Source organism: Diadema setosum, chromosome 19 (genome assembly GCF_964275005.1).
Source record: "Diadema setosum chromosome 19, eeDiaSeto1, whole genome shotgun sequence".
NCBI lineage: Eukaryota > Metazoa > Echinodermata > Echinoidea > Diadematoida > Diadematidae > Diadema > Diadema setosum.
In genome coordinates this window covers 6,919,273-6,940,954 of record NC_092703.1, presented here as the reverse complement: position 1 = coordinate 6,940,954, position 21,682 = coordinate 6,919,273, and the positions used below count along the sequence as shown (strand labels likewise).

General features: G+C 38.2%; 1 protein-coding gene across 1 annotated transcript; it reads right to left on the bottom strand.

Annotated features, from left to right (window-relative positions):
- Positions 1-2,484: 2,484 nt before the first annotated feature.
- Positions 2,485-14,971, bottom strand: LOC140242958 (betaine--homocysteine S-methyltransferase 1-like). Its single transcript, XM_072322701.1, has 7 exons — positions 14,956-14,971; positions 12,673-12,863; positions 12,149-12,343; positions 10,564-10,675; positions 10,020-10,219; positions 9,064-9,145; positions 2,485-2,768 (listed from the first exon to the last, which is right to left on the bottom strand). Exons 1-7 carry the CDS (start codon positions 14,969-14,971, stop codon positions 2,485-2,487), a joined length of 1,080 nt encoding a protein of 359 aa, XP_072178802.1.
- Between the last annotated feature and the right edge of the window lie 6,711 nt (positions 14,972-21,682).

Sequence of the window (21,682 nt, the reverse complement as noted above, 5' to 3'; positions counted from 1 at the left end):
CAGAACACCCGTAGCAGAACACTCAGCCATGACCAGACAGGGCATAATACTTATAGCCCAAGACAGAAGATGAGCACACGGTGCTGTGATGCAGGACATCACGTCAAATTATACACGTCCCAGATCCTGATGAAGGCCTGATGACAGGCTGAAAGCTCGACTGATTAAAAGGGAGACTCAAGATCGAGAGCAACGTCCGCTTCAAGTCTAATTTCTTTCAGCATATGCTACCCACAATGAGGCACCGCGTACGTTTGGGAAGGAAACTATCTCTCGCACTATATATATATATATATATATATATATACATATATATATATATATTACATTTTTTAAAAGGTATAATGATTATACTCAACGTATTGATCGTTGTGTTGGTAGTAGATATTATAAGAATTAAAAAAATGAGCATGCATACTCGGGCTGGATTCAAACCTTCGACCTGGGACTACATTTCATAAAAAGTTGATATGATAGTAGCAACTCTTGCTGGAATGTCAGACGTCATGGTAAAGATAAGAATCCAGCTTCCTGAATGACTGTTGCTATGAAAAGCTGCCGTTCTAGCAAGAGTTGCTATCCTATTATCTTTTATGAAATGGAACCACGATCATCGGACAGGTGTCTTATCCACTGGACCACCGAGCTTCGTCCGACAGCCAGTGCTGGTTTTAATCCTTACAGCATGCAGTGGGTACTGCGTAATGATATTCTTGCGTCAAGATGTTTTTATTGCAACTGATCATCATCTGATAATAATTGTTTACGTCGATGTTGGGCAATTTGCCAATCAGTTGCAATAAAAACGATTCGAAGCAGGAATTTCGTCAATTTGAATATATCATACGTATTTATCATGTTTATATACATTGTAGTTTCTTTGCCGTCACCGTATATTTCATGAACCGTTGTGAAGATGTTACAATGACCTCATTTCACACAGTAGATATTTTCAACAAACAGTTTTATGTACAGAACATTCTGATGAAATACCTCGTTGCCCAAATTTACTTGACTTATCATGGCACTCGGTGAACACTGCACTCTAATCACTTTTTTATAAACTTCAATCAAAGAGGTCAGTCGAGTGATTTCTCCTTCTTTTGCAGATGTTGGGCAAGTCATGACAGAAATACATGTAGATCTGAAATTAAGTAATATCTTTCAAATAAAACTAGAGAAAGAAGAATGATTAAGTAATTAAAACATAGTATGGTTGTAAAGATTGATCCAAGGTCCCCGTGGAAGTTATTTTACTATAGATCTTATCACCCTTTATGCCATCTTACCCATTTTATGACAAAGGTGAGTACGTGACTCGGATATTGATGAGATTCCCCCCTCCATTTTTCCTATTTGGAGAGACTTTAATAGTCCATGAAATATCAAAAGTCCAGGAGTCACAAGAGACGTTATTATAAATGAGGAAAAAAAAAAAACCAAACAATCAAAATCTTGTAAAATATATCAGAACGTATTGCTCACGGCTTTATATGGCTTCATAACCCATTTTATGAACTTATCCCAATTATCACCATAAGAGTATAAAGTTGACAACTCAATAAAGATCGCGTTCACAAACTCTGAAATTAATCCGCATTATTTTTCATGAGCGAACTTCTGAATGAGACGGATAAATCGTCATGGTCCTCATGATAAGTGCACACACCTCATCAGATCATGTGATGCTGGGGGGGGGGGGGAGTGACCATTGGCCTTCGAAAATATCTTTTATCATTACTTATATCATTACTTTTATATACACCAACTCCCTTTGACTTCGATGTGGATATTGAGTGGATAATCACAGCATCGAAATTAAGCGGATTGCTCTATTACATATCATCCTACTCCAATTACGACCAAGTATAGATGCTGATTTAAGATTATCCACATAACTGAGTTTACCAAAAAAAAAAAAATAAATAGGGGGTCAGTTTTATATCTAGACAAATGAATATTTTCTTGTCATGCATTGCAGCGATGTAAAATATTCTTCTGCTTTGTATTCAATTAAATATGCAATTAGTATCTATTCGATAATTTTCCTGTTTATTAATGTAACAATGAATTAAGTCAAGTTTTGTTTTTTTTAGCAAATTTATACAAGTTCATCTTAAACGAATGTCATATACTTCTAGGAAATTTTCTAGGTAAGAAAAAAATAAAAAATAAACTTTTCCGCTTACAGGTTTAATAATAACGTTTATGAAGTTGTTCCTTTCTTTTCTTTCTTTGTTTTAGTCGAGGCCTTGTCACTGAATTTAACGATTCACTGTAGATGCGATAGTGTTATTGTGTATCAAGAAAGTAAACCTGTGTCCACCTTTGCCATCAAACTTTGCTCGGCAAAAGTTGAACGTTCTATTGTTTTCACATGAGAAAAAGAAATCTCCATCATTTTATTTATCAACAAACTTCCCTTGTTACCCTGTGGTTATGTCCACTATGATAAAACTCACAGTGATTCGATTTCATCTTCTACTAGTTCGTCTTGGTGAGTCCTATGGATTGCCTCTCTAGGTAGTAGGAATTCAGCTTCTCCTTGTTGGAGCCAAACATTCCATGGAGTGACATATCGGGCGAGTATTTGGAAGCCTCAGTCACCCGACCCAACGTCTCGGCCAGAGTACGAGTGTAGTGGGGCGAGTTGCCGCAGCACAGGCCGACGTAGGAGATCTTCAACTCTGCGCACTGACGGGCGAATGTTTCGATGTCGGTGCGAGAGCACTTATGAATATCCAGATCAAGCGGAAAGCATTTTTTCCCTGTGGCAAGACACAAAAATAGACATAAAAGACATACGAACAAAACAAAACAAAACAAAACAAAACAAACAAGCTTAGTTTTTCTCATACATTTGTTCAATACAAACTTCGGGTTAAATATATTCATTTACTATAAATTGGTGGATAAAATCATAGACGTGGTCGAATCCATGAAAATCTTGATCTAGTCCAGGCTAGGCTCCATAGAAAGTGCACCTAACCTTGTTTTTTGATATGTACAATGTTTTTTGATGGCTTCTTGTCAATTCGAGGGTGCTGATTCCAAATCTGATTGATGCCACTCGCGTAACCTTGAGCATTTTCGGCAAAATGCAAAAATCCAAAATGGCCGCCAGATATGCTAATTTGGCCATGATAATCCCAGTTATGTCAATTTTATGACCGATTATTCCATCAATTTTTTTTTAAATATTTGTTCCTTTAGTAATTCTATGTGAACATGCAAGAAATTTTTCATTTGAAGTAGGTACATTTGGTGTTTTAAGCTTATTTTCAATTCAAAATGGCTGCCACTCCTATATTCATGTACTATATGAATGGCAAAACATATGCATAGAAATAGAAGACGAATTTGCTGTATTTTCAGTCACTTACCTACGCCTTTATCAAGTTTTGCATGTGCAATGCAAATCTGATGAGTGCCACTAGCAAGCAAGCAAACAAACAAACAGAAAATATATTGTCTGTAGGCTATGTTCTTAATACTAAACTTCAAAATGGATGCCACTCATGTACCCCTGTACAGTGTGAACGGCAAAATGTACATGGAAATAAACAAATTTTCCTTTTTTTCTGTCATGCAGCTACATTGTCTGTCAATTTGGGTGCTGATTAGAAATCAGAAGGTTGTTACTCACAAAAAGCTGTTTTATTTGTGATGCAATTATCCAAATTTGCTACCTCAATCTGGATTTTTCCTTTTGAATTTGGAAAAAAAAAACCCACCAAACTTGAATTGACGCCAACATCAAGACCGTTTATCAGGAATTATTAGATATGAACATTGATACTTATTTGCCTCGAGATGTACACCTGTTTGCTCCCACCTCTGCTGCTGCCCAGCTGTTGCGACCGCGACCCCTTGCAATCCTGCAATTGCCTTACAAAAGGTATTTAGGGGTCACTGGGTGATCTTTCCATAGAGACAGGGTGAAGACATGAGGGCTTGCTTGAGCACTCCTTTACTGAAGATTCAAAGCCCAACCTTACCAGCAACCATCCACAGAGCTATCTGACAATAGGCATGCTGACATTGTTGCCTAAATGCAGCCATGGTAGGTGAAAGGCTTCATTGTTCTCGAGGTAGATGGATTTTACCACCAGTATTCTTGGAGAGAATGTATTTTCGTATGATGTCAAGGGAGCCTCTGAGATCTGTAAAGTGCTGTCTCATTTTGAAAGCAGTGCTATAACAACTTCACACTGCTTGTCTTTAATCTTCAGCACTTGCAGATTCAGGATTGCGCAGAGCAGCTGTGTTAGGACTCTGAATGATGGCCTCCTCCAGGGTGGCTGTAAACTAACTCCGCTCCTTTTTAACATGGTGACATGACAACTCACTTCATGTAGGAAGTTTGCTCGTGCAGATGATCTTGCCCTTACGTCTCATAGAAGGTCCTTGGATGACATCAGCTGAGTACTGACCCATCTCAAAACAATAGAGGAGTACTTCACCTTCTGGAGACTTTGCCCCAGCCTTTACAAGATTACCATCAGGCCCATGCCTTCCATCTTAGCAACCATCTTGTCAACGCTATGTCCAAGGTAGCCTTCTGTGGCAAGCCGTCCAAGCACAGGCTAGGGAAGTCCACCCTCCTTCACTGGCACTCAATCACTCTCCCTCCTTAATACGCTGGAAGGAAAGCATTGCAAGTGTCACCAGTGCCTCTATGCATACCCTGACCTTCCAATCACGATAACCTAAGGGCATTTCATGAAGCGTTTTGTCTGACAAATTTGTCTGACAAATTTGCTCTCAGCCAATGAGGTGCAAGGATTTTAGTAGCTTATAATAGTTTGTCAACAACAAAATCTGACAAAACGCTTCATGAAATGCCCCTTGAACAACCTGCCATCAATGCGTCTGAAATCCCACAAGCCAACCTTGATTTCCCTCCCATCACTTGAAAGCTTTGACCCCAAAACTGGATGGTGCAGATACTGGTTTGATGCCATCTCTAATACCACCCAAGTTACCTACAATACTGTCTCTGGCCTAACAACAAAGCCAACTGGCTTCAACGGGTGGTGAAGCAAGTATTAGTCTTCATGTCTTCATCCTGTTTCTATGGCAAATAATCACCCTCTGACCTCTGAAGAAGTGCTCAACATCATCAGATGTGGTGGCAATTAAGGCAATTCCAGGGCTGATATGCATCTTTAGCCTGAGAATCCTGCAAATTTGGGGCTAATGTCGCCTCCTGTCAAATATCCAAATAAACAGATCTTTGAAGACAATAAAAATGACAGTTTTAGTTCTAAGGTAAGACTGAATGACCTCATGATGTCAAAGTGTAAATTATCAACACCTGGGAACTGTGAGAGAACTGAAGGAGGTACCCCCATTGCTCCTTGGTTGATGTTTAATGAATAGTTTGTACGGTATTGCGTTTGGACAGTTTCGTTTATGCCTTCACCAGTTTTTCTTGTTGTTTTAATTCAAGAAGAAAATCAAGTTTGCTCGATAATATCAAGGCGGTACTCCTAAATTATGTCATATCAAAGTGATGGAGGTTATGATCCATATTAAACTCGAATCACGACCCCCCCCCTCCCTGTTTAAAAAAAGAAAAAGCTACATTTTAAAGGTTTTATAGTTTTTGCCATTAATGTCCGATGTGTTTTTGTACGTAACCATGTATCTCTGCAGTACTGTACAGGATTTTTTCGTACCTTATTAATAATGGTTTTAGGGGAATGCATATTAGAAGCTTTGCTTTCTAACTTCCCCTTCATTTTTAACATTATTTGATTAAAGGGATCGTATAGTATTGGTTGAAACCTAATTTCAGGCTTCTAACATTTTTTTGGTGAGATAATGAGAAACCTCTTATGAAATATGAAAAAGCATGTAATTCGATGAGGAATTCTACATTTATTTGTTGAAAATTGGTTTTGGAATGGTTGAGATATCCAAAAAAAAAAAGGGAGGGGGGGGGGCGAATCTGATAAAGTGTGGGACCCACACTTTAGTACGATCGCTTTGTTTTACTTTGTTTTTGGATGCTTCAGTCATTCCAAACCCGATTTTCATCAAATAAACAATGAATTCCTCTGAAAATGGTATGCTCTGTGCTATATCATAAGTGTTTTCATGGTATCTCGCAAAAAGTTAAAAGCCCAATTCTCATCTCCACCAATGCTGTACCATCCCTTTAATACCATGCATCTAGGCTTCTTAATATATTGTGTTAGTACGTGTATTACATTTTTATATTCAACCTGCATGTAGAATATGATGGTATATTGGTTTTTTTTTTTTTGCTTGATGTTTAGCGCACTTTTATTCTTTGTTGAAACGAAGTAAAAGCTATGAAATTGTGTTAAATGCTTGTGAATATTAAATACTCAAAACTCAATTCATAATTCCGAGTAAGAATCCTAATTCATGTGGTAAATTGGGACTTTTGCATTACAAAAGAATAACTTTTTGTTAAGAACATCTTTTAGATTTATGATCAGCACTAAATCTTAATAAACAATGTAGCTGCATGTCACAACCCCCCCCCCCAGAAAATTGGTTTGCTATTTCCACATTTTTTGCCATTCATATTGTACAGGAGAATAAGAGTGGCGACCATTTTGATTTTTGCATTTTGAAGAATAAAAATGCATGTAAGCCCTCTATATTGTAAGTGGCACCCAATATATTTGTATTGCACACGCAACAGTTTATAACAGCGTAGGTACAGGACTGGAAATACAGTAAATTTGTTCCATATTTCCATGCATATTTTTTGTCATTCATATTGGACATGAGCATAGGAATGGCGGCCATTTTGAATTGAAAATGAGCTTTAAATGCTAAATGAACCTATATGAAATGAAAATTCTCTTGCAAATGCAGATGGAGTAACTCTAGGAACAGAAATGTACAAAGTTTGGTGGAATGGTTGGTCATAGAATGCACTTTATTGTGATTATCACTGCCAAATTAACATATTTGGCGGCCATTTTGGATTTTTGCATTTTGCCGAAAATGCTCAAGGTTACGCGAGTGGCATCAATCAGATTTGGAATCAGCACCCTGGAATTGACAAGAAACCATCAAAAAACATTGTATATATCAAACTAGATATATCGCTACGGCTACTGATATGCCTCCGCCATAATGCATGGTTCTCCTAATAGGTCTATAGTACAATGTCTTGACAATGTGTGATGACAGTTTCACACAATTGGCAAAATATGAAAATGACAGGTTTGACACAAATGTGCTAAATATTCACTTTCCTAGAACTAGGTTCAAAATGTCAGAGTGCAGGTATTTGGGGAACTGATGAATTTTACTTGACTTTTGACCCTTTTATAAGTTTATGCATTGAGTAATTTTCAAGGTATTGAGAAAAAGTATAATTTCAGTATCAAATGGGAAAATAGCATTATCTAAACCTGGTCTTTGACCTTTGACCTCACAGTTCCACAGAGAATCACTGTTAGGTAGAACATGCATAAATATGTAAGTTTCATGATGATACCTTGAGTTACTTTCGAGATATGGAGGAAAAAGTACAATTTAGCACTTTCACTTGACCTTTGACCTTTTGACCTTTGACCTTTTGGCAAGAAACTTCCCCAAAAATATATATTGGGTAATACAAGCCATACATCAAGTTTTAAAAAAAACCTTCAGGCATATTGCATTTTAAGGAAAGTAGTGATATTTTGAGGAGTTGACCTTGACCTTTGACCTTGAACTTTGACACCCTGACCTTTGACCCATGACCCCAACTTCCCTAGATAATCACTGCCCATCGGTACAAGCATATTAAAGTTCCATGAAGATACCTTGAACCATTTGCGAAATATGGAGAAAAACATGAAATTTCAATTTTTTTTCACAAAATAACCTGTGACCTTTGACCTTTGACCCTGTGACCCTAAAATCCACACAAAGTATTATCCCCCAAGGATATACCCTCATGCCAAGTTTGATGTAAAACCACCACACGGTTCTTGAGATATCGACAAAAACAAAACGGGACGGACGGACGGACGGACGTACGGACGGACGTACGGACGTACGTACGGACGTACGGACGGACGGACGGACGGACGGACGGACGACCCGAAAACATAATGCCTCCGGCCACTTCGTTGCGGAGGCATAAAAACAAGGTTAGGTGCCTTCTAGCCTGGACTAATCTATATATATTAATAGCTTGAGTGCTTCGAGCGCCGATTGGTACCGAGAACCCCATAGCATTGTCCGCATTGTCCAAAGTCCTTATGGCAAAGAAAGGGCTAAACGAGGTGATAGGTACCATAAAATCGTACTACATTAACGTTTCACCGCCTGAAGATCATTTTGATAATAGAGTTTTCTATTAAGAGGCATTAATGATATTTTATGAAAACGATTTTGCTTAGATGACATATCAAAATAGATGGAAAATGTCAACAGTGTGGTGTAGACTAGATAATCTACATGCGTTTATTGAGCGTGAATTAAACAAGATTTTTGTTTTTCGTATCTGACATGTCAAATATAATTGAAATTATATATAATGTTGCTTTTAACATAACAGGAATGCATTTGTTAAATGCAAATAAGGAGACTTAATTAGATTTGCTCTTGACAATTACCTTTTGGTTTATGCACAATACAAGAAATAAAACAGGAAAAGGAGCTAATAGTTTCTTATTCTTTTTTTAATCTCGGGAATTTTTTTTTTTTCAAAGCATTTCCATTTCCATTTTCTGTAATGTGGTATAAAATGTTTAATTATGGAGACAATAGATATCCTGTTGGCGTAAAAAAAAAAAATGTGATCAACATAATATGTCCAAAGATTGTTTAAAGACAGTGGACATGATCATGTAACTTTGCGTAGTTGCACTCAAACATGAAATGATACTTTCCTTGTCGAGGTAATAGAACAAGCAGTTAGCATAAACCAAGAACAACACGTCTGCTGAGAATGAGAAGGGCTTTAAGTTGTCTCAAAGTGACAACTTAAGCCTTTATCATTCTCAACCGACGATAATTTTACTGTACATAAACGTGCTAGGCACTAGGTGTCTTGTTCAAGCAATTCCATACTTCACCAAGTACCTGAGGTAGGATCAGTAAGAACCAGGAAAGTTGGTTCCTCTTCGCTCGTCCGGTAGGGCACGGGTAGAGCAGCCAGTGGTGCCTGTATGGTGCAGGAAGATAGGAGAAAAATAAGGGTCAAAGGTTAACGGTGAGAGAATATGTGTATCCTCTCTTTGGTGGTCTCTACCATCTAAGTTAGCCACTGAAATTTTGCTTCGTAATCACGGAAGATATCTGACCGATTCAGGACATGGAGTATTAAGATACAATCATTATGATGCGACCACTATCATGTGTCGTTCAACAATTCACTTCATTAGAGTTGCAACTGATTCATCAATTTGAATCACTCGATTATATCCTGATGGTGTTAATTATGTCGGCCTGATGATTACAGAGGATTTGTAAGAAGAAGTTCCAAATGACGATCTAACTGACATTTATCATGACAACAATCATCATAATCATGACATATAGTCTTCATAAAGGAGCCTATTGGCCTCCCATCGTGTTAAAGTAAAAAAAAAAAAAAAAACTAAAATTCTACTAACAACACAAACTATCTCGTGTTTAGTTTTCAAGTAAACTAACTTGTTTGACTTCACTTCTGAAATTTATATATATTTGCAGCTAAACTCTGCTAGGAGATCTAGATCTGCTAGACTCTCTTCGCTCCAAATTTGTACGTGTTTTATGAATCTACTTTAATTTCTAATCTGAACGAATATAGAAGCCCTAATGCAATGAAAACGTGTCCAGCCTCCAGATGAGGTGTATGTTTTGAGACTCTGCCTCATCAACCACGCCTAATTAAGTTCTGACCAGCCAGGTGTGACATCTCTTTTAGATAAACAATAAATCTTCCCTGATATGCTTTCCGGCGTATCCTTTGATTCGACAGTGCTATTGGTCTTTGATTGATAAATATCATTTACAGGTAGTGCGAGACATGATTATGTACACGTACTACCTACCCCAATGTCACCGTTGGCGGCGTTCTGTAGCACCGGCATCATAGACTTTGGTCCCCGGAAGCAATTGAAGCCGACCACATCCGCCCCTGCAGCCACAAGTCGTCGCAGGGCATCGTTGAACTCCACTCCGTCCATCGTGCACGGTTTGCCCTCGTCGTTCTTGTTCAGATGGATGCCGAGAGTGATCACAGCCGGGACCCCTTCCAGAAAGAGATGTAAAACTTCATTACCTCTCCCGAGAAAAAAAAAATCAATTTATAGTCACCAATCACAACAAATAACGTTACTTTGTATCACGCCTCGTTTTATTCAGTCGATTGTCCACTGATCTGTATCCTTCTATAAAGTTACAAGTTATTAAATTGTGAACTTTTAGATCTAACTTTTAGATCTAGAAGTCACAAATTGTATATAGTATAGGCCTACTCACTTTAATAGAGTCATATCCAGGTCGTTCCGCTATAAAGAAATGTTTCTTTATTGCAATCTTGATAATCTTGACTCCCAGCTGATGAGAGAGGGAGAGGTGAGGCATTCCACAAACCTTTGCCATACTCCTTGATAGCTTGTAGCCCTAGAAGGGCTTCCCCGAAATGACCAAACGTTTCTCCGACGATAAAGTCAGCTCCCTCCTCCACAGCCCACTCGACTTGTTCCTTTAATGAGGGATAGAGAGGGGCGGAGGAGATACAGTCATAACAATGTCTTTGTTTGTGATGAACTTATCTATGTTAGAGTAATTGATCTTTGATCGCTGCGTCACTCAGGTGTAATTGGTTCACGGCGCTTCAGCACGCAGACATAACGGCCAAATATTTGGAGATGATAATATAATATTTTCCTTATTTTTCTTTTTTTAATCTCAAAATGTCACTCAGGTGTAATTGGTTCACGGCGCTTCAGCACGCAGTCATAACGGCCAAATATTTGGAGATGATAATATAATATTTTCCTTATTTTTTTTTTAATCTCAAAATGTCGAAGAGAAAAAAAGAAACAACGACACTGTATTAGATCCAAGGAACAAATTCTTTTTGAATGTCTTTTGTCACTAGCATACCTTCACAAATAAATGCACGAAACGAATAAACCGTACACTCTAATAATTTTACACATTGTGTGTAAAGCAAGAACTCTGTATCCGCGAAACATATCACAAGTACTCAGAATTTGGTTTACGAGAGCAAACGATTCTGTGGCTGTTCCAGACCCATTTTTTTTTTTGTATGTGTGTCATTGGGCTTTTAGTAAATGCTGCTAAGACCTATGGTTTGCTCAGTGTGAAAGGTCACTAGATTTCCATCAAAGTTGTGAAATTGTATAGTTTAAAAAGAAAATTGTTACTCGCCGTCTGTAGAGAGTAAAGCCCGCCGCATACTAGTCGCACGACTAAGCGACTTTGGATCTGAAATAAACAAGCGTGTTTATTCTGAGGCTATTGTGATTGATTTTGGATCCAAAGTCTGTTAGTCGTGCGACCGTAAGTCGTATAGTTTGTCTTAAAGGGGGAACTCCAGTCCAAATATAAGTTAGTCTGATGAGAAAAGTGAAATATTACGAGTTCGGATGAAAATCGGATAAAAAATAAGGAAGCTATGGCATTTTGAAGTTTTGCTATTTTTGGGGGAAACAGTTCTTGAACAGTTGATATGAATATGCAAATAGCAAAGTGAGCATGTCATTCCCTCACAACTTGCCATATAGTTTGTACATAAAGTTTTTAAATTTCCAGTTTTTCATTCAAACGCAATTATGACCGATGCTCAAATCCAGGTATATCTAACTGATCACTATTATGAAGTTATTCAACCAGGAATAACATCATGTTTCAGACTTAAATGACAAAATCATGGAATTCTCGTTAATTTTTTTGTACACGATCAATAGAAAATTGTGAGGGTACGACATGGTTAGCTCACTCATTTGCATATTCATATCCACTGTACAAAAATTGTTTTGCAGAAATTAGCAAAACTTCAAAATGTCATAACTTCCTAATTTCTCATCCGATTTCAGTCAAATTTTTACTGTTGAACTCGTAAGATTTTACTCTTTTTTTCTCAGAATAACTTATATTTGGACTGGATTTCCCCTTTAACTTTCAGCATATTTCTATTTGACTAACCTACCTTGAACAGCATCTTTGTTTCAGCGATAGCCTCCTCGTCGTCGGGTTTGTACACAAATGTGTTGGAAATATCGCCGCACATCAGCGTTCCGGTCTCGTCAGCGACCTCGCGGGCGATCTGGAGGGCGCGGCGATTCTGTTTTTCGACATCGTCCTCGCGTCCGATCAGCCTCATCTTAGAGCGATTACCATAGTACTATTCGTTTCAGACGGAAACAATATCTTTGGTTACAGTGTGAAAGGATCGACAATCATAGATGTGTTGAATGAAAACCTTAACGATCTTAAACAAGAATTCTGAAACAACAATTTACATTAATCCGCACAGCATAAATTCTGGAGATGAGTAACATTATTATGCTGTGACATGATCAATCACATCAGAGACATAGGCCCGAATCCACGAAGGTGGTGGAGCGCCATGTGTCGCATGGCCTATTTCGTTGACGAAATGTTGTCATTTCGTTACGAAATGATCATTTCGTCGACGAAATGACTGATTTCGTAACGAAATAGGCCATTTACCGTGAATGCTTGCACAACGTCACTTCCGGCCCTGACAAAGTCTATGTACGTCTGCCTGACTAGATCGGGATGGTCAACTACGACTTCGGGTACATAGGGACCTGCCTTCAGGTAGCCCCTGTGCTCAAAGGCGTAAAGATATCCCTCCGCGCAGATAATCGTTTCTCCGTCCCGAATCCTTTCCATTAATCCTGCGGTTAGAAAATTGAGCAACACAAATATGTTACCATTATATCTCATTCCCGACAGACAAGCACATTATGCTGATTTAAAATGCAGCCTCAACTATTATACACTCAATATGCACCCACACGCCGTCTCGAACACACAGGCAAACATGCATGTCTGCACAAAATATGTGAAGTTCTCCCTCCTTTTTTTTCCAGAAATATTTGTACGTTAACAATAACGCAAAGCCAATATATTCATATTTTCCTCTCCTTTTTCAAAGGCGTTGTAGCTCTCACGCAATGTATACTTTTACGTGGTAATATTCTGTATTCATATGTATTTTCGCCAACATGCATTAAAAATGAAGTATATTTTGTTTCTTTGCCTTACGCTTTCGCTTACGCTTTGTATGCTTATTTATTTCGTTTGTCAATCTACGTGATCCCTTGTGAAGAATACACACACACACACACACACACACACACACACACACACACACACACACACACACACAAATAAATGAATACAGAATATAGATCAAAGAAAGTCCTGTCTAGTTATTGTATTGCGTATAGCTAACATTTCTTTTTAATCTGAATTTTGTTTTCACCAAAAAAAAAGGGGGGGGGGGGCACTAGAAAATATAACAAAAGAGACTATCGCGAGGTTTTTCTGTTAAGCCCAATGCCCATCACTGTGCGACCTGAGCCTGCGAGCTGGTGGCGAGCTGGTGAGAGCTGTATGGGGCGCCAAGTGTCGCATGGCCTATTGCGTTACGAAATCAGTCATTTCTTTATAATGAAATGAAAAATATTGATAATTTCGTTACGAAATGATTAACATTTCGTAGCGAAATAGGCCATGCGACACTTGGCGCCCCATACAACTCGCACCAGCTCGCCACCAGCTCGCAGGCTCAGGTCGCACAGTGGGCATGGGGCTTCACATTATATTAGTGCTCCCCCTCTTTTGTTTTTTCAATGTAAGCTCTATAAGCAGTACAATCGACGAGACTTTGCACGAATACACCATGGAGCATGTGGTTGTCAGTCTCCTTGTTCTGGTCAATGGAATACGAGACATTGTCATGAATTTTTATCAATTTTGTCTTGCCGTTGGTTAATGAGGTTTAAGTAAACGATTGCAATAATTCCTGTTTAACTCTACATACAACCATCTCCGGTTTCCTAAAGGAATACCAAATGTACAAATACCATGTCAGACTGTATATCATATTCCCTCGATTCGGAGTCATGTAAGTAAGTTTTGGGATCCTTTTGTAAATGGTCTGTAAATGTTTACCGTGTCAATAGAAACAACAAACTCTGGCCCATATGTTCAATTGAGTCTGCTATTTATCCAAAAATTAGACAAAAAAAAAAGAAAAAAAGAAGCGTAGAGAGTTTATGGAAAGCGTTTGTAGAATAAGAACTCTTTAACTTTGAAGTTTTGCGTGTTTCAGTATTTACCATTATGGATTTTTTTTTTAATTCACTTTAATGTAACCCATTTAAATCCTATCTACTGAAAAAAAAAAAATACTCCCGTTCCTGAAAAATTCACGATCATGAATTCTACTGTCAATTTCCTCCTCAATTCAAAATGTTTACTTAAAAACAAACGCATCCCTGAAAGAAAAAAAAAAAGATCTTCTCAAGCACCAACGTCACATAATAACGCTTTATTCCAAACCAATCCCGTTTGATACGCAAACCATATCACCGACCTATTATGAATACCTATTTTTTAAAGGCACCTTTAATAAACAAGATGTTGAGTTGCACAATGGCGTTGACAAAAATTATCTGATACCAAATTCGACCTGTCAAAGGTATAAATTTGATCGAAACACAAGTGATTTCAAATAAGATGTACCCTACTTCACGCGAACTCGCGGTTACGGATTTTGTGTCTGCGTATTATGCTATATACGAGTACGTCTTTTATCTTGCCTGCCCTTTGATACACATAAAACACATGAGCATATACAGTTTTTACTATATCCTACAATAAATAGAATGTACATTTTGGTCTGTTTATGCAAAAATGACAACGGCGTTGAAAAAAGAAGACAAACTCTTGTATATAGAAGGAATGGATAAATCTACATACCTTTCGACGATGGCATTGTGGTAACCGATTTGCACTCTGTAAGATTATGTGTTCGTCTTGATCTTTTCCTCTTATTTTGTGAATAAGAAATCACTCAAAGGCAGAGACTATGCTTAGCTTAGATCGTAACCAACCGTTCTCTGGCGAATGGCATGCTTGCGCGCAGTGGTTGATATAGATGTGCAAACGAAAAAAAATTTTTTTTTTTTTCTTTGGCTGCAGCCAAGATGTCAATGAAGTGTGGAATCTGGCGGTGTGCGGGGACGATGGGGTGGGGGATAGGGAGTTGGGAGCTGCAGCCCCCGCCCCTAGAACAATAATGATTTCAACAAATCACACACAGAGAAGACAAAAATGGTATTTCCTGTCGAACAAACATCGGGACCTCAGGGGAGGGGAAGGAAGAGGGAGTATTCACCCGTGACCCAACCACACATGAGCACTCACAATCTGCCAACTATGGAAAAAAAAACCCAAACAAACAAACACGTTTAGAGGTCCCTAGATCGTACATGTAGTCACTCTGTCTTTGTTGAAGTGCGATTGTATCTCATTATGCAAGCAATTCCTTTTCATGAACCTAGTTGGTCCCTTGCCAAAGACACAATGACGAAATGGTGAGCCATCCATAAAATATTAAACAAGATTTCTGCAGACCGCTGAGGCAATGAGATCTTCTCTAAAATTCCTTTTCTAGCTCAGCCAATTGATAAAACATAATTGAACTTCCGTAGACCGTATGGCGCTACTTCCCTGGTTTGCGCGCCGCTTCCTGACTGTTGCTATTATAGTCACGGACATGGGGCGGACAAGGAGGGTGTCGAAATCTCCCTTCCTCCATCATTGTGTGTACTTGGGACACACCATTCACCAGTTTTCCACTCAGCTCCTTGCTAGGAGGGGAGCTAGATCTTTTACGTGCGTGACTTTTGACTTTCTCATGGACATGACCTCCATTTTATGCTAGGTATTTAAAAAAAATTCCCACTTTTGATCCTTAATAATTTGAAGACTATGGATCAGATAACACTGTCATTGATATGAGTAATAGCTGAATAGTGTACAATTTAGTTGGAGGTGATTTGGATATGAAAACATGAACCTGTTTCGTTAAATCCATGATTGATTTTAAAGTTAAGTTCCAAATTTTGGTCAAATTTGAACCCTCTGTACAAAATTGAACTTTACACAAGAACCAATGATGTGTATGTGAGTGTGTGCTTACAATGACCCGGAACAATAGACATGAATACTAGGAATACCACCTTTTCACAGCTTTGCTGACTAGGCTTCTGGACTCATGCTCCAAGGCACATGAATACTAACCCTAATTATGCATGATGGACTGCAGTGAGCACTGCTAGTCTGAATTCATGCTGAAGGATAAAATGCATGCACATGAAGAAATAAACACATGTTTACATGTGCTTGCAAACACTGCATTTCAGGATGAATAAAGACTAGCTGTGTTAGTCAAGGTAGTGGAATTTCTCATGAATATGTAATAGAGCATTCCAATCCCGGCCATTGTTCAGGACATTGTCAGGGTGTTAATCACACACTCCCATACACATCGATTGACCCCTGTGCAAAATTAAAATTTTGTACAGAGGGTTGAAAACAGAGCAAAATCTGAAACCTAACTTAAAAATAAATCTTGAATTTAAAGGGATGGTACAGTATTGGTGGAGATAAGAATTGGGCTTTTAACTTTTTGCGAGATACCAAGAAAACGCTTATGATATAGTACAGAGCATACCATTTTAAGAGGAATTCAAAGGTTATTTGATGCAAATCGGGTATGGAATGACTGAAACATCCAAAAACAAAGTAAAACAAAGCGATCGTAATAAAGTGTGGGTCCCACACTTTATTAGAATCACTCTTTTTGGGATATCTCAGCCATTTCAAAACCAATTTTCATCAAATAAACGTTCAATTCCTCATAGAATTACATGCTCCTTCATATTTTATAAGAGGTTTTTCAATATTTCATCAAAAAATGTTAGAAACCTGAAATTAGGTCTCAACCACAACTGTACGATCCCTTTAATGTAACTGATGTATGCTGTCATTTCTAAATTACCTCCAACAAAATTGTATATTATTCATCTATTGCTCATATCAATGTTAGTGTTATCTGATGTATAATTTTTGAACTAGAACTATTGAGGATCAAAAGTGGGAAATGTTTTTTTTTTTTTTGTAACACTTAGTGGCCCGAATTCACGAAGGTGGTACAAATGAAACCATGGTTTAAACCATGGACAAAAACCATGGAGCGCCAAGTGTCGCATGGAATATTTCGTCACGAAATCAGTCATTTCGTCGATGAAATTATTATTTTGTAACAAAATGACAACATTTTGTAACTAAATGAACATTTCGTCCACGGAATGATAATTTCGTTAACGAAACCTGTCATTTTATCGACGAAATGACCAATTTCGTAACAAAATATTCCATGCGACACTTGGCGCTCCATGGTTTTTGTCCATGGTTTAAACCATGGTTTTGTTTGTACCACCTTCGTGAATTCGGGTCAGTATGTCCTATGACATCTACAACGTTGTTTTCATTTCATTGGTCCACGTCCTAAATACAAGCTTGGCTTTTGAGTGGAACACTCTTTTTCGTCATTATGACTACTTAGTTTGTTTGTTTTTTTAACCATGACAAAGTGTGCATTGTTTCTTTTTTGATAATATCATTCGTGCATATACTTTATATTGTATTCGACGAACTGTCCTCGTCAAATGAATGAAAGTCAAATTGACAACTTGAAAAAAAAACCCCACAAAATCATATGTCCATGGTCCTATCGGGGCCACGGCACCACGACGCGCAGCGGCGCGCAGCGGCGGGACAGGGTGTTTTACCTCTTACTGGCCTGAAAATGCACAGTAATTTAAAGGTATTGTTTACCATTTGGAGCAGTGATAAAAACTGTTTGATTTGTCATATTTGATGCATATGTGTAGGTCTTATGAAGATTTTGCAATGAAGCCTAAAATACAAGGAAATAGCACTATTTTTCTCTGCAAACCACAACTGTATAGACGGTTTACTCTAAACACAATTTTATTATAACTATTATTCAAATTTTGTATAGCAATACTTAACATTGATTATATTGATTAACATTTCTACATTGGTTGTCTCTATTCCTAACTCACATCTTGTGTGATTTTGAAGCCTTAAAGCTGGGCTTTTGTTTCATCTGCGAATAGCAAATAATGCCTTTAAATTTGATAATCTCTCTGGCCCGAATTCACGAAGGTTGTACAAATGAAACCATGGTTTAAACCACGGACAAAAACCATGGAGCGCCAAGTGTCACACGGAACATTTCGTTACGAAATCAGTCGTTTCGTCGATGAAATGATTATTTTGTAACGAAATGACAACATTTTGTAACTAAATGAACATTTCGTCCACGGAATGATAATTTCGTTAACGAAACTGTAATTTTGTCGAAAAAAATGTCCAATTTCCTAACGAAATATTCCGTGCGACGCTTGGCGCTCCATGGTTTTTGTCCATGGTTTAAACCATGGTTTCATTTGTACCACCTTCGTGAATTCGGGCCATTGGGACTCACACCCGAGCCATTTGATGGCATGGTTGAAAGATATACTAAGCAATGTCTCCACCCATGCGTATCAATGCCATTAACATTTCTCCCGATTGCCCCCAAAGATTTATAAACTTCCATTTTCTTGCAACAATAGGACTCCTGAATCATCTTCTGTCGAAGTCCTGCCTGGGTAAATTAAGTTCACTTGGAAGTATTCTATGCAAAAAATTTAAAAAGAAAATCACTTGTCTAAAGCCACAGGTGTAACCTTTGCAATATTCCAGAGAATGCAGATCAAAATATCTACAAAGTGTTACTAGTTTCGCTTAAATGCTACGTAAAGGCTTGATTTAGATGGTAGAAACAGGGTCATTAATTTGTAGAGAGAAGTATGCGATATTGTAATAGTAGTTTTTCGTTCTCCCACAATATTGCGAGTGCATACAGCATTCATTTCTAAGTGCTGCTTGCTCGTCGCGCTTCGTGTAGTGGAGCGGATTCCGTAGCTTTGTGTTCGAGGTTGATTCAAATGGTATCGACGCGAGGGCGCCCACTATTGTGTTGCAAATCAGATTCTGTTCGGCAATTATTTCCACCACGGTAGTTTTGCACACAGCTTACATTGATTCAAAACAACTTCTCCGTTTTTTTTTTTTTGTTTTTGTTTTTGGATTATGGACACCGGGGAGAAAAATATTTCTTTATTCGTGTATTCTGATTTGATAGCCTGTTAGTGATGAACGGTGTCTGAACTTATATTGGTAACTTTGCTTATCTGTTCACGTTCTGCGAATAGTTGTAAACACTGTTGATAACCTTTGGAGCATAACCATTTTGAACTTGAGAGGATTGAGTGAATGCGCATCCATAGTTGGCATTTTTTTGCTATCATTTATCATTTTGTTGTTGTTGTTGTTGTTGTTGTTGTGTTCTCAATACCTGGGACCACTCTTGTTGCAAACTTTGGTTGTCATTAAACTGAAGTGGGTTTCGCCGTGACTGACCTTATAGGTTAGGAGGTTATCCTCAGGTTCTCTGTTTTATTTGTTTGTTTGTTTGTTTGGTTGGTTGTTATTTTTTTTTGAATGACCTCTCCGTAAGCTCTTGTCTATCCCACCTACTCCATGCGTGTGTTAATTACTCAAGTCCCGCTGGCCACACGTTTATGTAGGGTCCTATATAGGTGTCTGTCGAACGAGAGTTAAACGGAGGGTGAGCTTTGCTGTTTTTGCGTAGTAAAGTCTTCCAAAGCAGGACTTGATGACATTCTGCCAAGTGAATCTCTCTCTTTCTCTTTCTCTCTCAGCATCACCTGCTGGAAAGAACACAGTGTCCCACAGTGTGAGAAACACAGTGTGAAATCTCTTTACACTGTTAAATTAAATTAAACAGTGTGAACACAATGTGAGTCATCAATTCACAGTGTGAAACAAAGCATTACTATGTGAACACTATGTGAAAACCACACCACAGTGTGAAATCATGTTCACACTGTTAAATTCGAGCGTTTTCATATACATGACATAGTCGACTTTGTGCACATACCGTGAACACACTGTGGGACACTGTGTTCTTTCCAGTTGGGTCACCTTCGAATTGCCCGAGTTTCTATCCCCCCTGTGCTGTTTCTCATCCACGATAAGCATTCGATCATACCAAGGCCTTGGGAAACTATGCAAATTTATACGCATGATTATTGCACAAACACACTTACACGCACACACACACACACACAAAAAAAAACATGCTTTCCTCGCCAGGATAAAGCGTTTTAATGCCATTTTAGGTTTTAATCTCATTCACTTCTGTTCGTTATTGATCAGTGACTACCAGGAAAGGCTGGTTGACTATCAGGTAAAGTCTGATTGACTATCAGGAAAAGTCTGATTGACTACGGGAAAGACCGTTGACTATCAGGAAAGTCTGATACAGTATTCCATCACGGACAAGGCACAACTACTGGCTAGGATGTCTCTATGGGGGCCGGAGGTGTGAGTTTGCGTCAGTGAAAGACAAGATGAGGTGGGTCTCTGAACCGTTTATCTTCGTGATAGTAAATCGGAGCATGACGTTGGCAATGTAAGTCCATTGAAAAGCTATCAGGGATTCATGTTTGTCATGTTTTTTAAACTAATTTCATCCTTTCATCTTTGGCTCTTCACCGTGGAGGGAACCAGTCCATGGATGCGTCGTTGCTACGCCAAACGCGCACATACAAACTGCGCGGTTACCATCACTGTGGCAACAACTACCACCAGTTTAGACGCATTCCATCACAAGCAGGTTAGTTTTGAAATCCGTCCGACCAGGAGCAGACGTATACCCTTGTGTGTATGTTCTGCTTCAGAAACGGACTTTTAATCTAACATCACATCGCATCCTGGTCGCTGATGAAGAATGCGATGACTAACCTGTTTGGTGTCTTGTTTCAAAAACATGCGCTTTCCTCGCCAGGATAAAGCGTTTTAATGCCATTTTAGGTTTTAATCTCATAAATATATATATATATATATACATATATATATATATATATATATATATATATATATATATATATATATATATATATATTATAATACATATCATAGCCACCAGATAGTTGATGAATAAACTTCATCAGCTCGATATACTGTAGCATTTTGTTATGCCGAAAGTTCGTTGATCCGAAAATGAAATAAAGGTTCGTTATTTCGATGGTCCATTATAGGAAGCACCTTCTTTTCATTTTTGGATCAACAGATCTTCGGAATTATGTACCTTAATTCATTTCCGGAACCTTCGGAATACGCCACAAATTAATGCTCGGGTCAAGGAACCCTTTTCTATTTTCGGTTTAACGAACATCTTATAGGTATACGGAATTGTTGTTTTTCGGGAAAACGAACCTTCGAAATAACGCAACTTATTTCATTATCGGATTAACAAGCCTTTGGAAATACGAAAGATCACCCCATATCAACGTCATAATTTCATATGCAACTTTAAGTACAATTGTCTTATACAACACAGGCACGGACTGTCATGTAGCGAAATGGCTCATGGCACTGCTAGATCATCGCGACAATATCAAAATACAGTCAAGCTAGAGAATCACTATAGTTCATCACTAAAAGATACAAACATTTTTTTTCAAGAGTTTTTGATATTTTA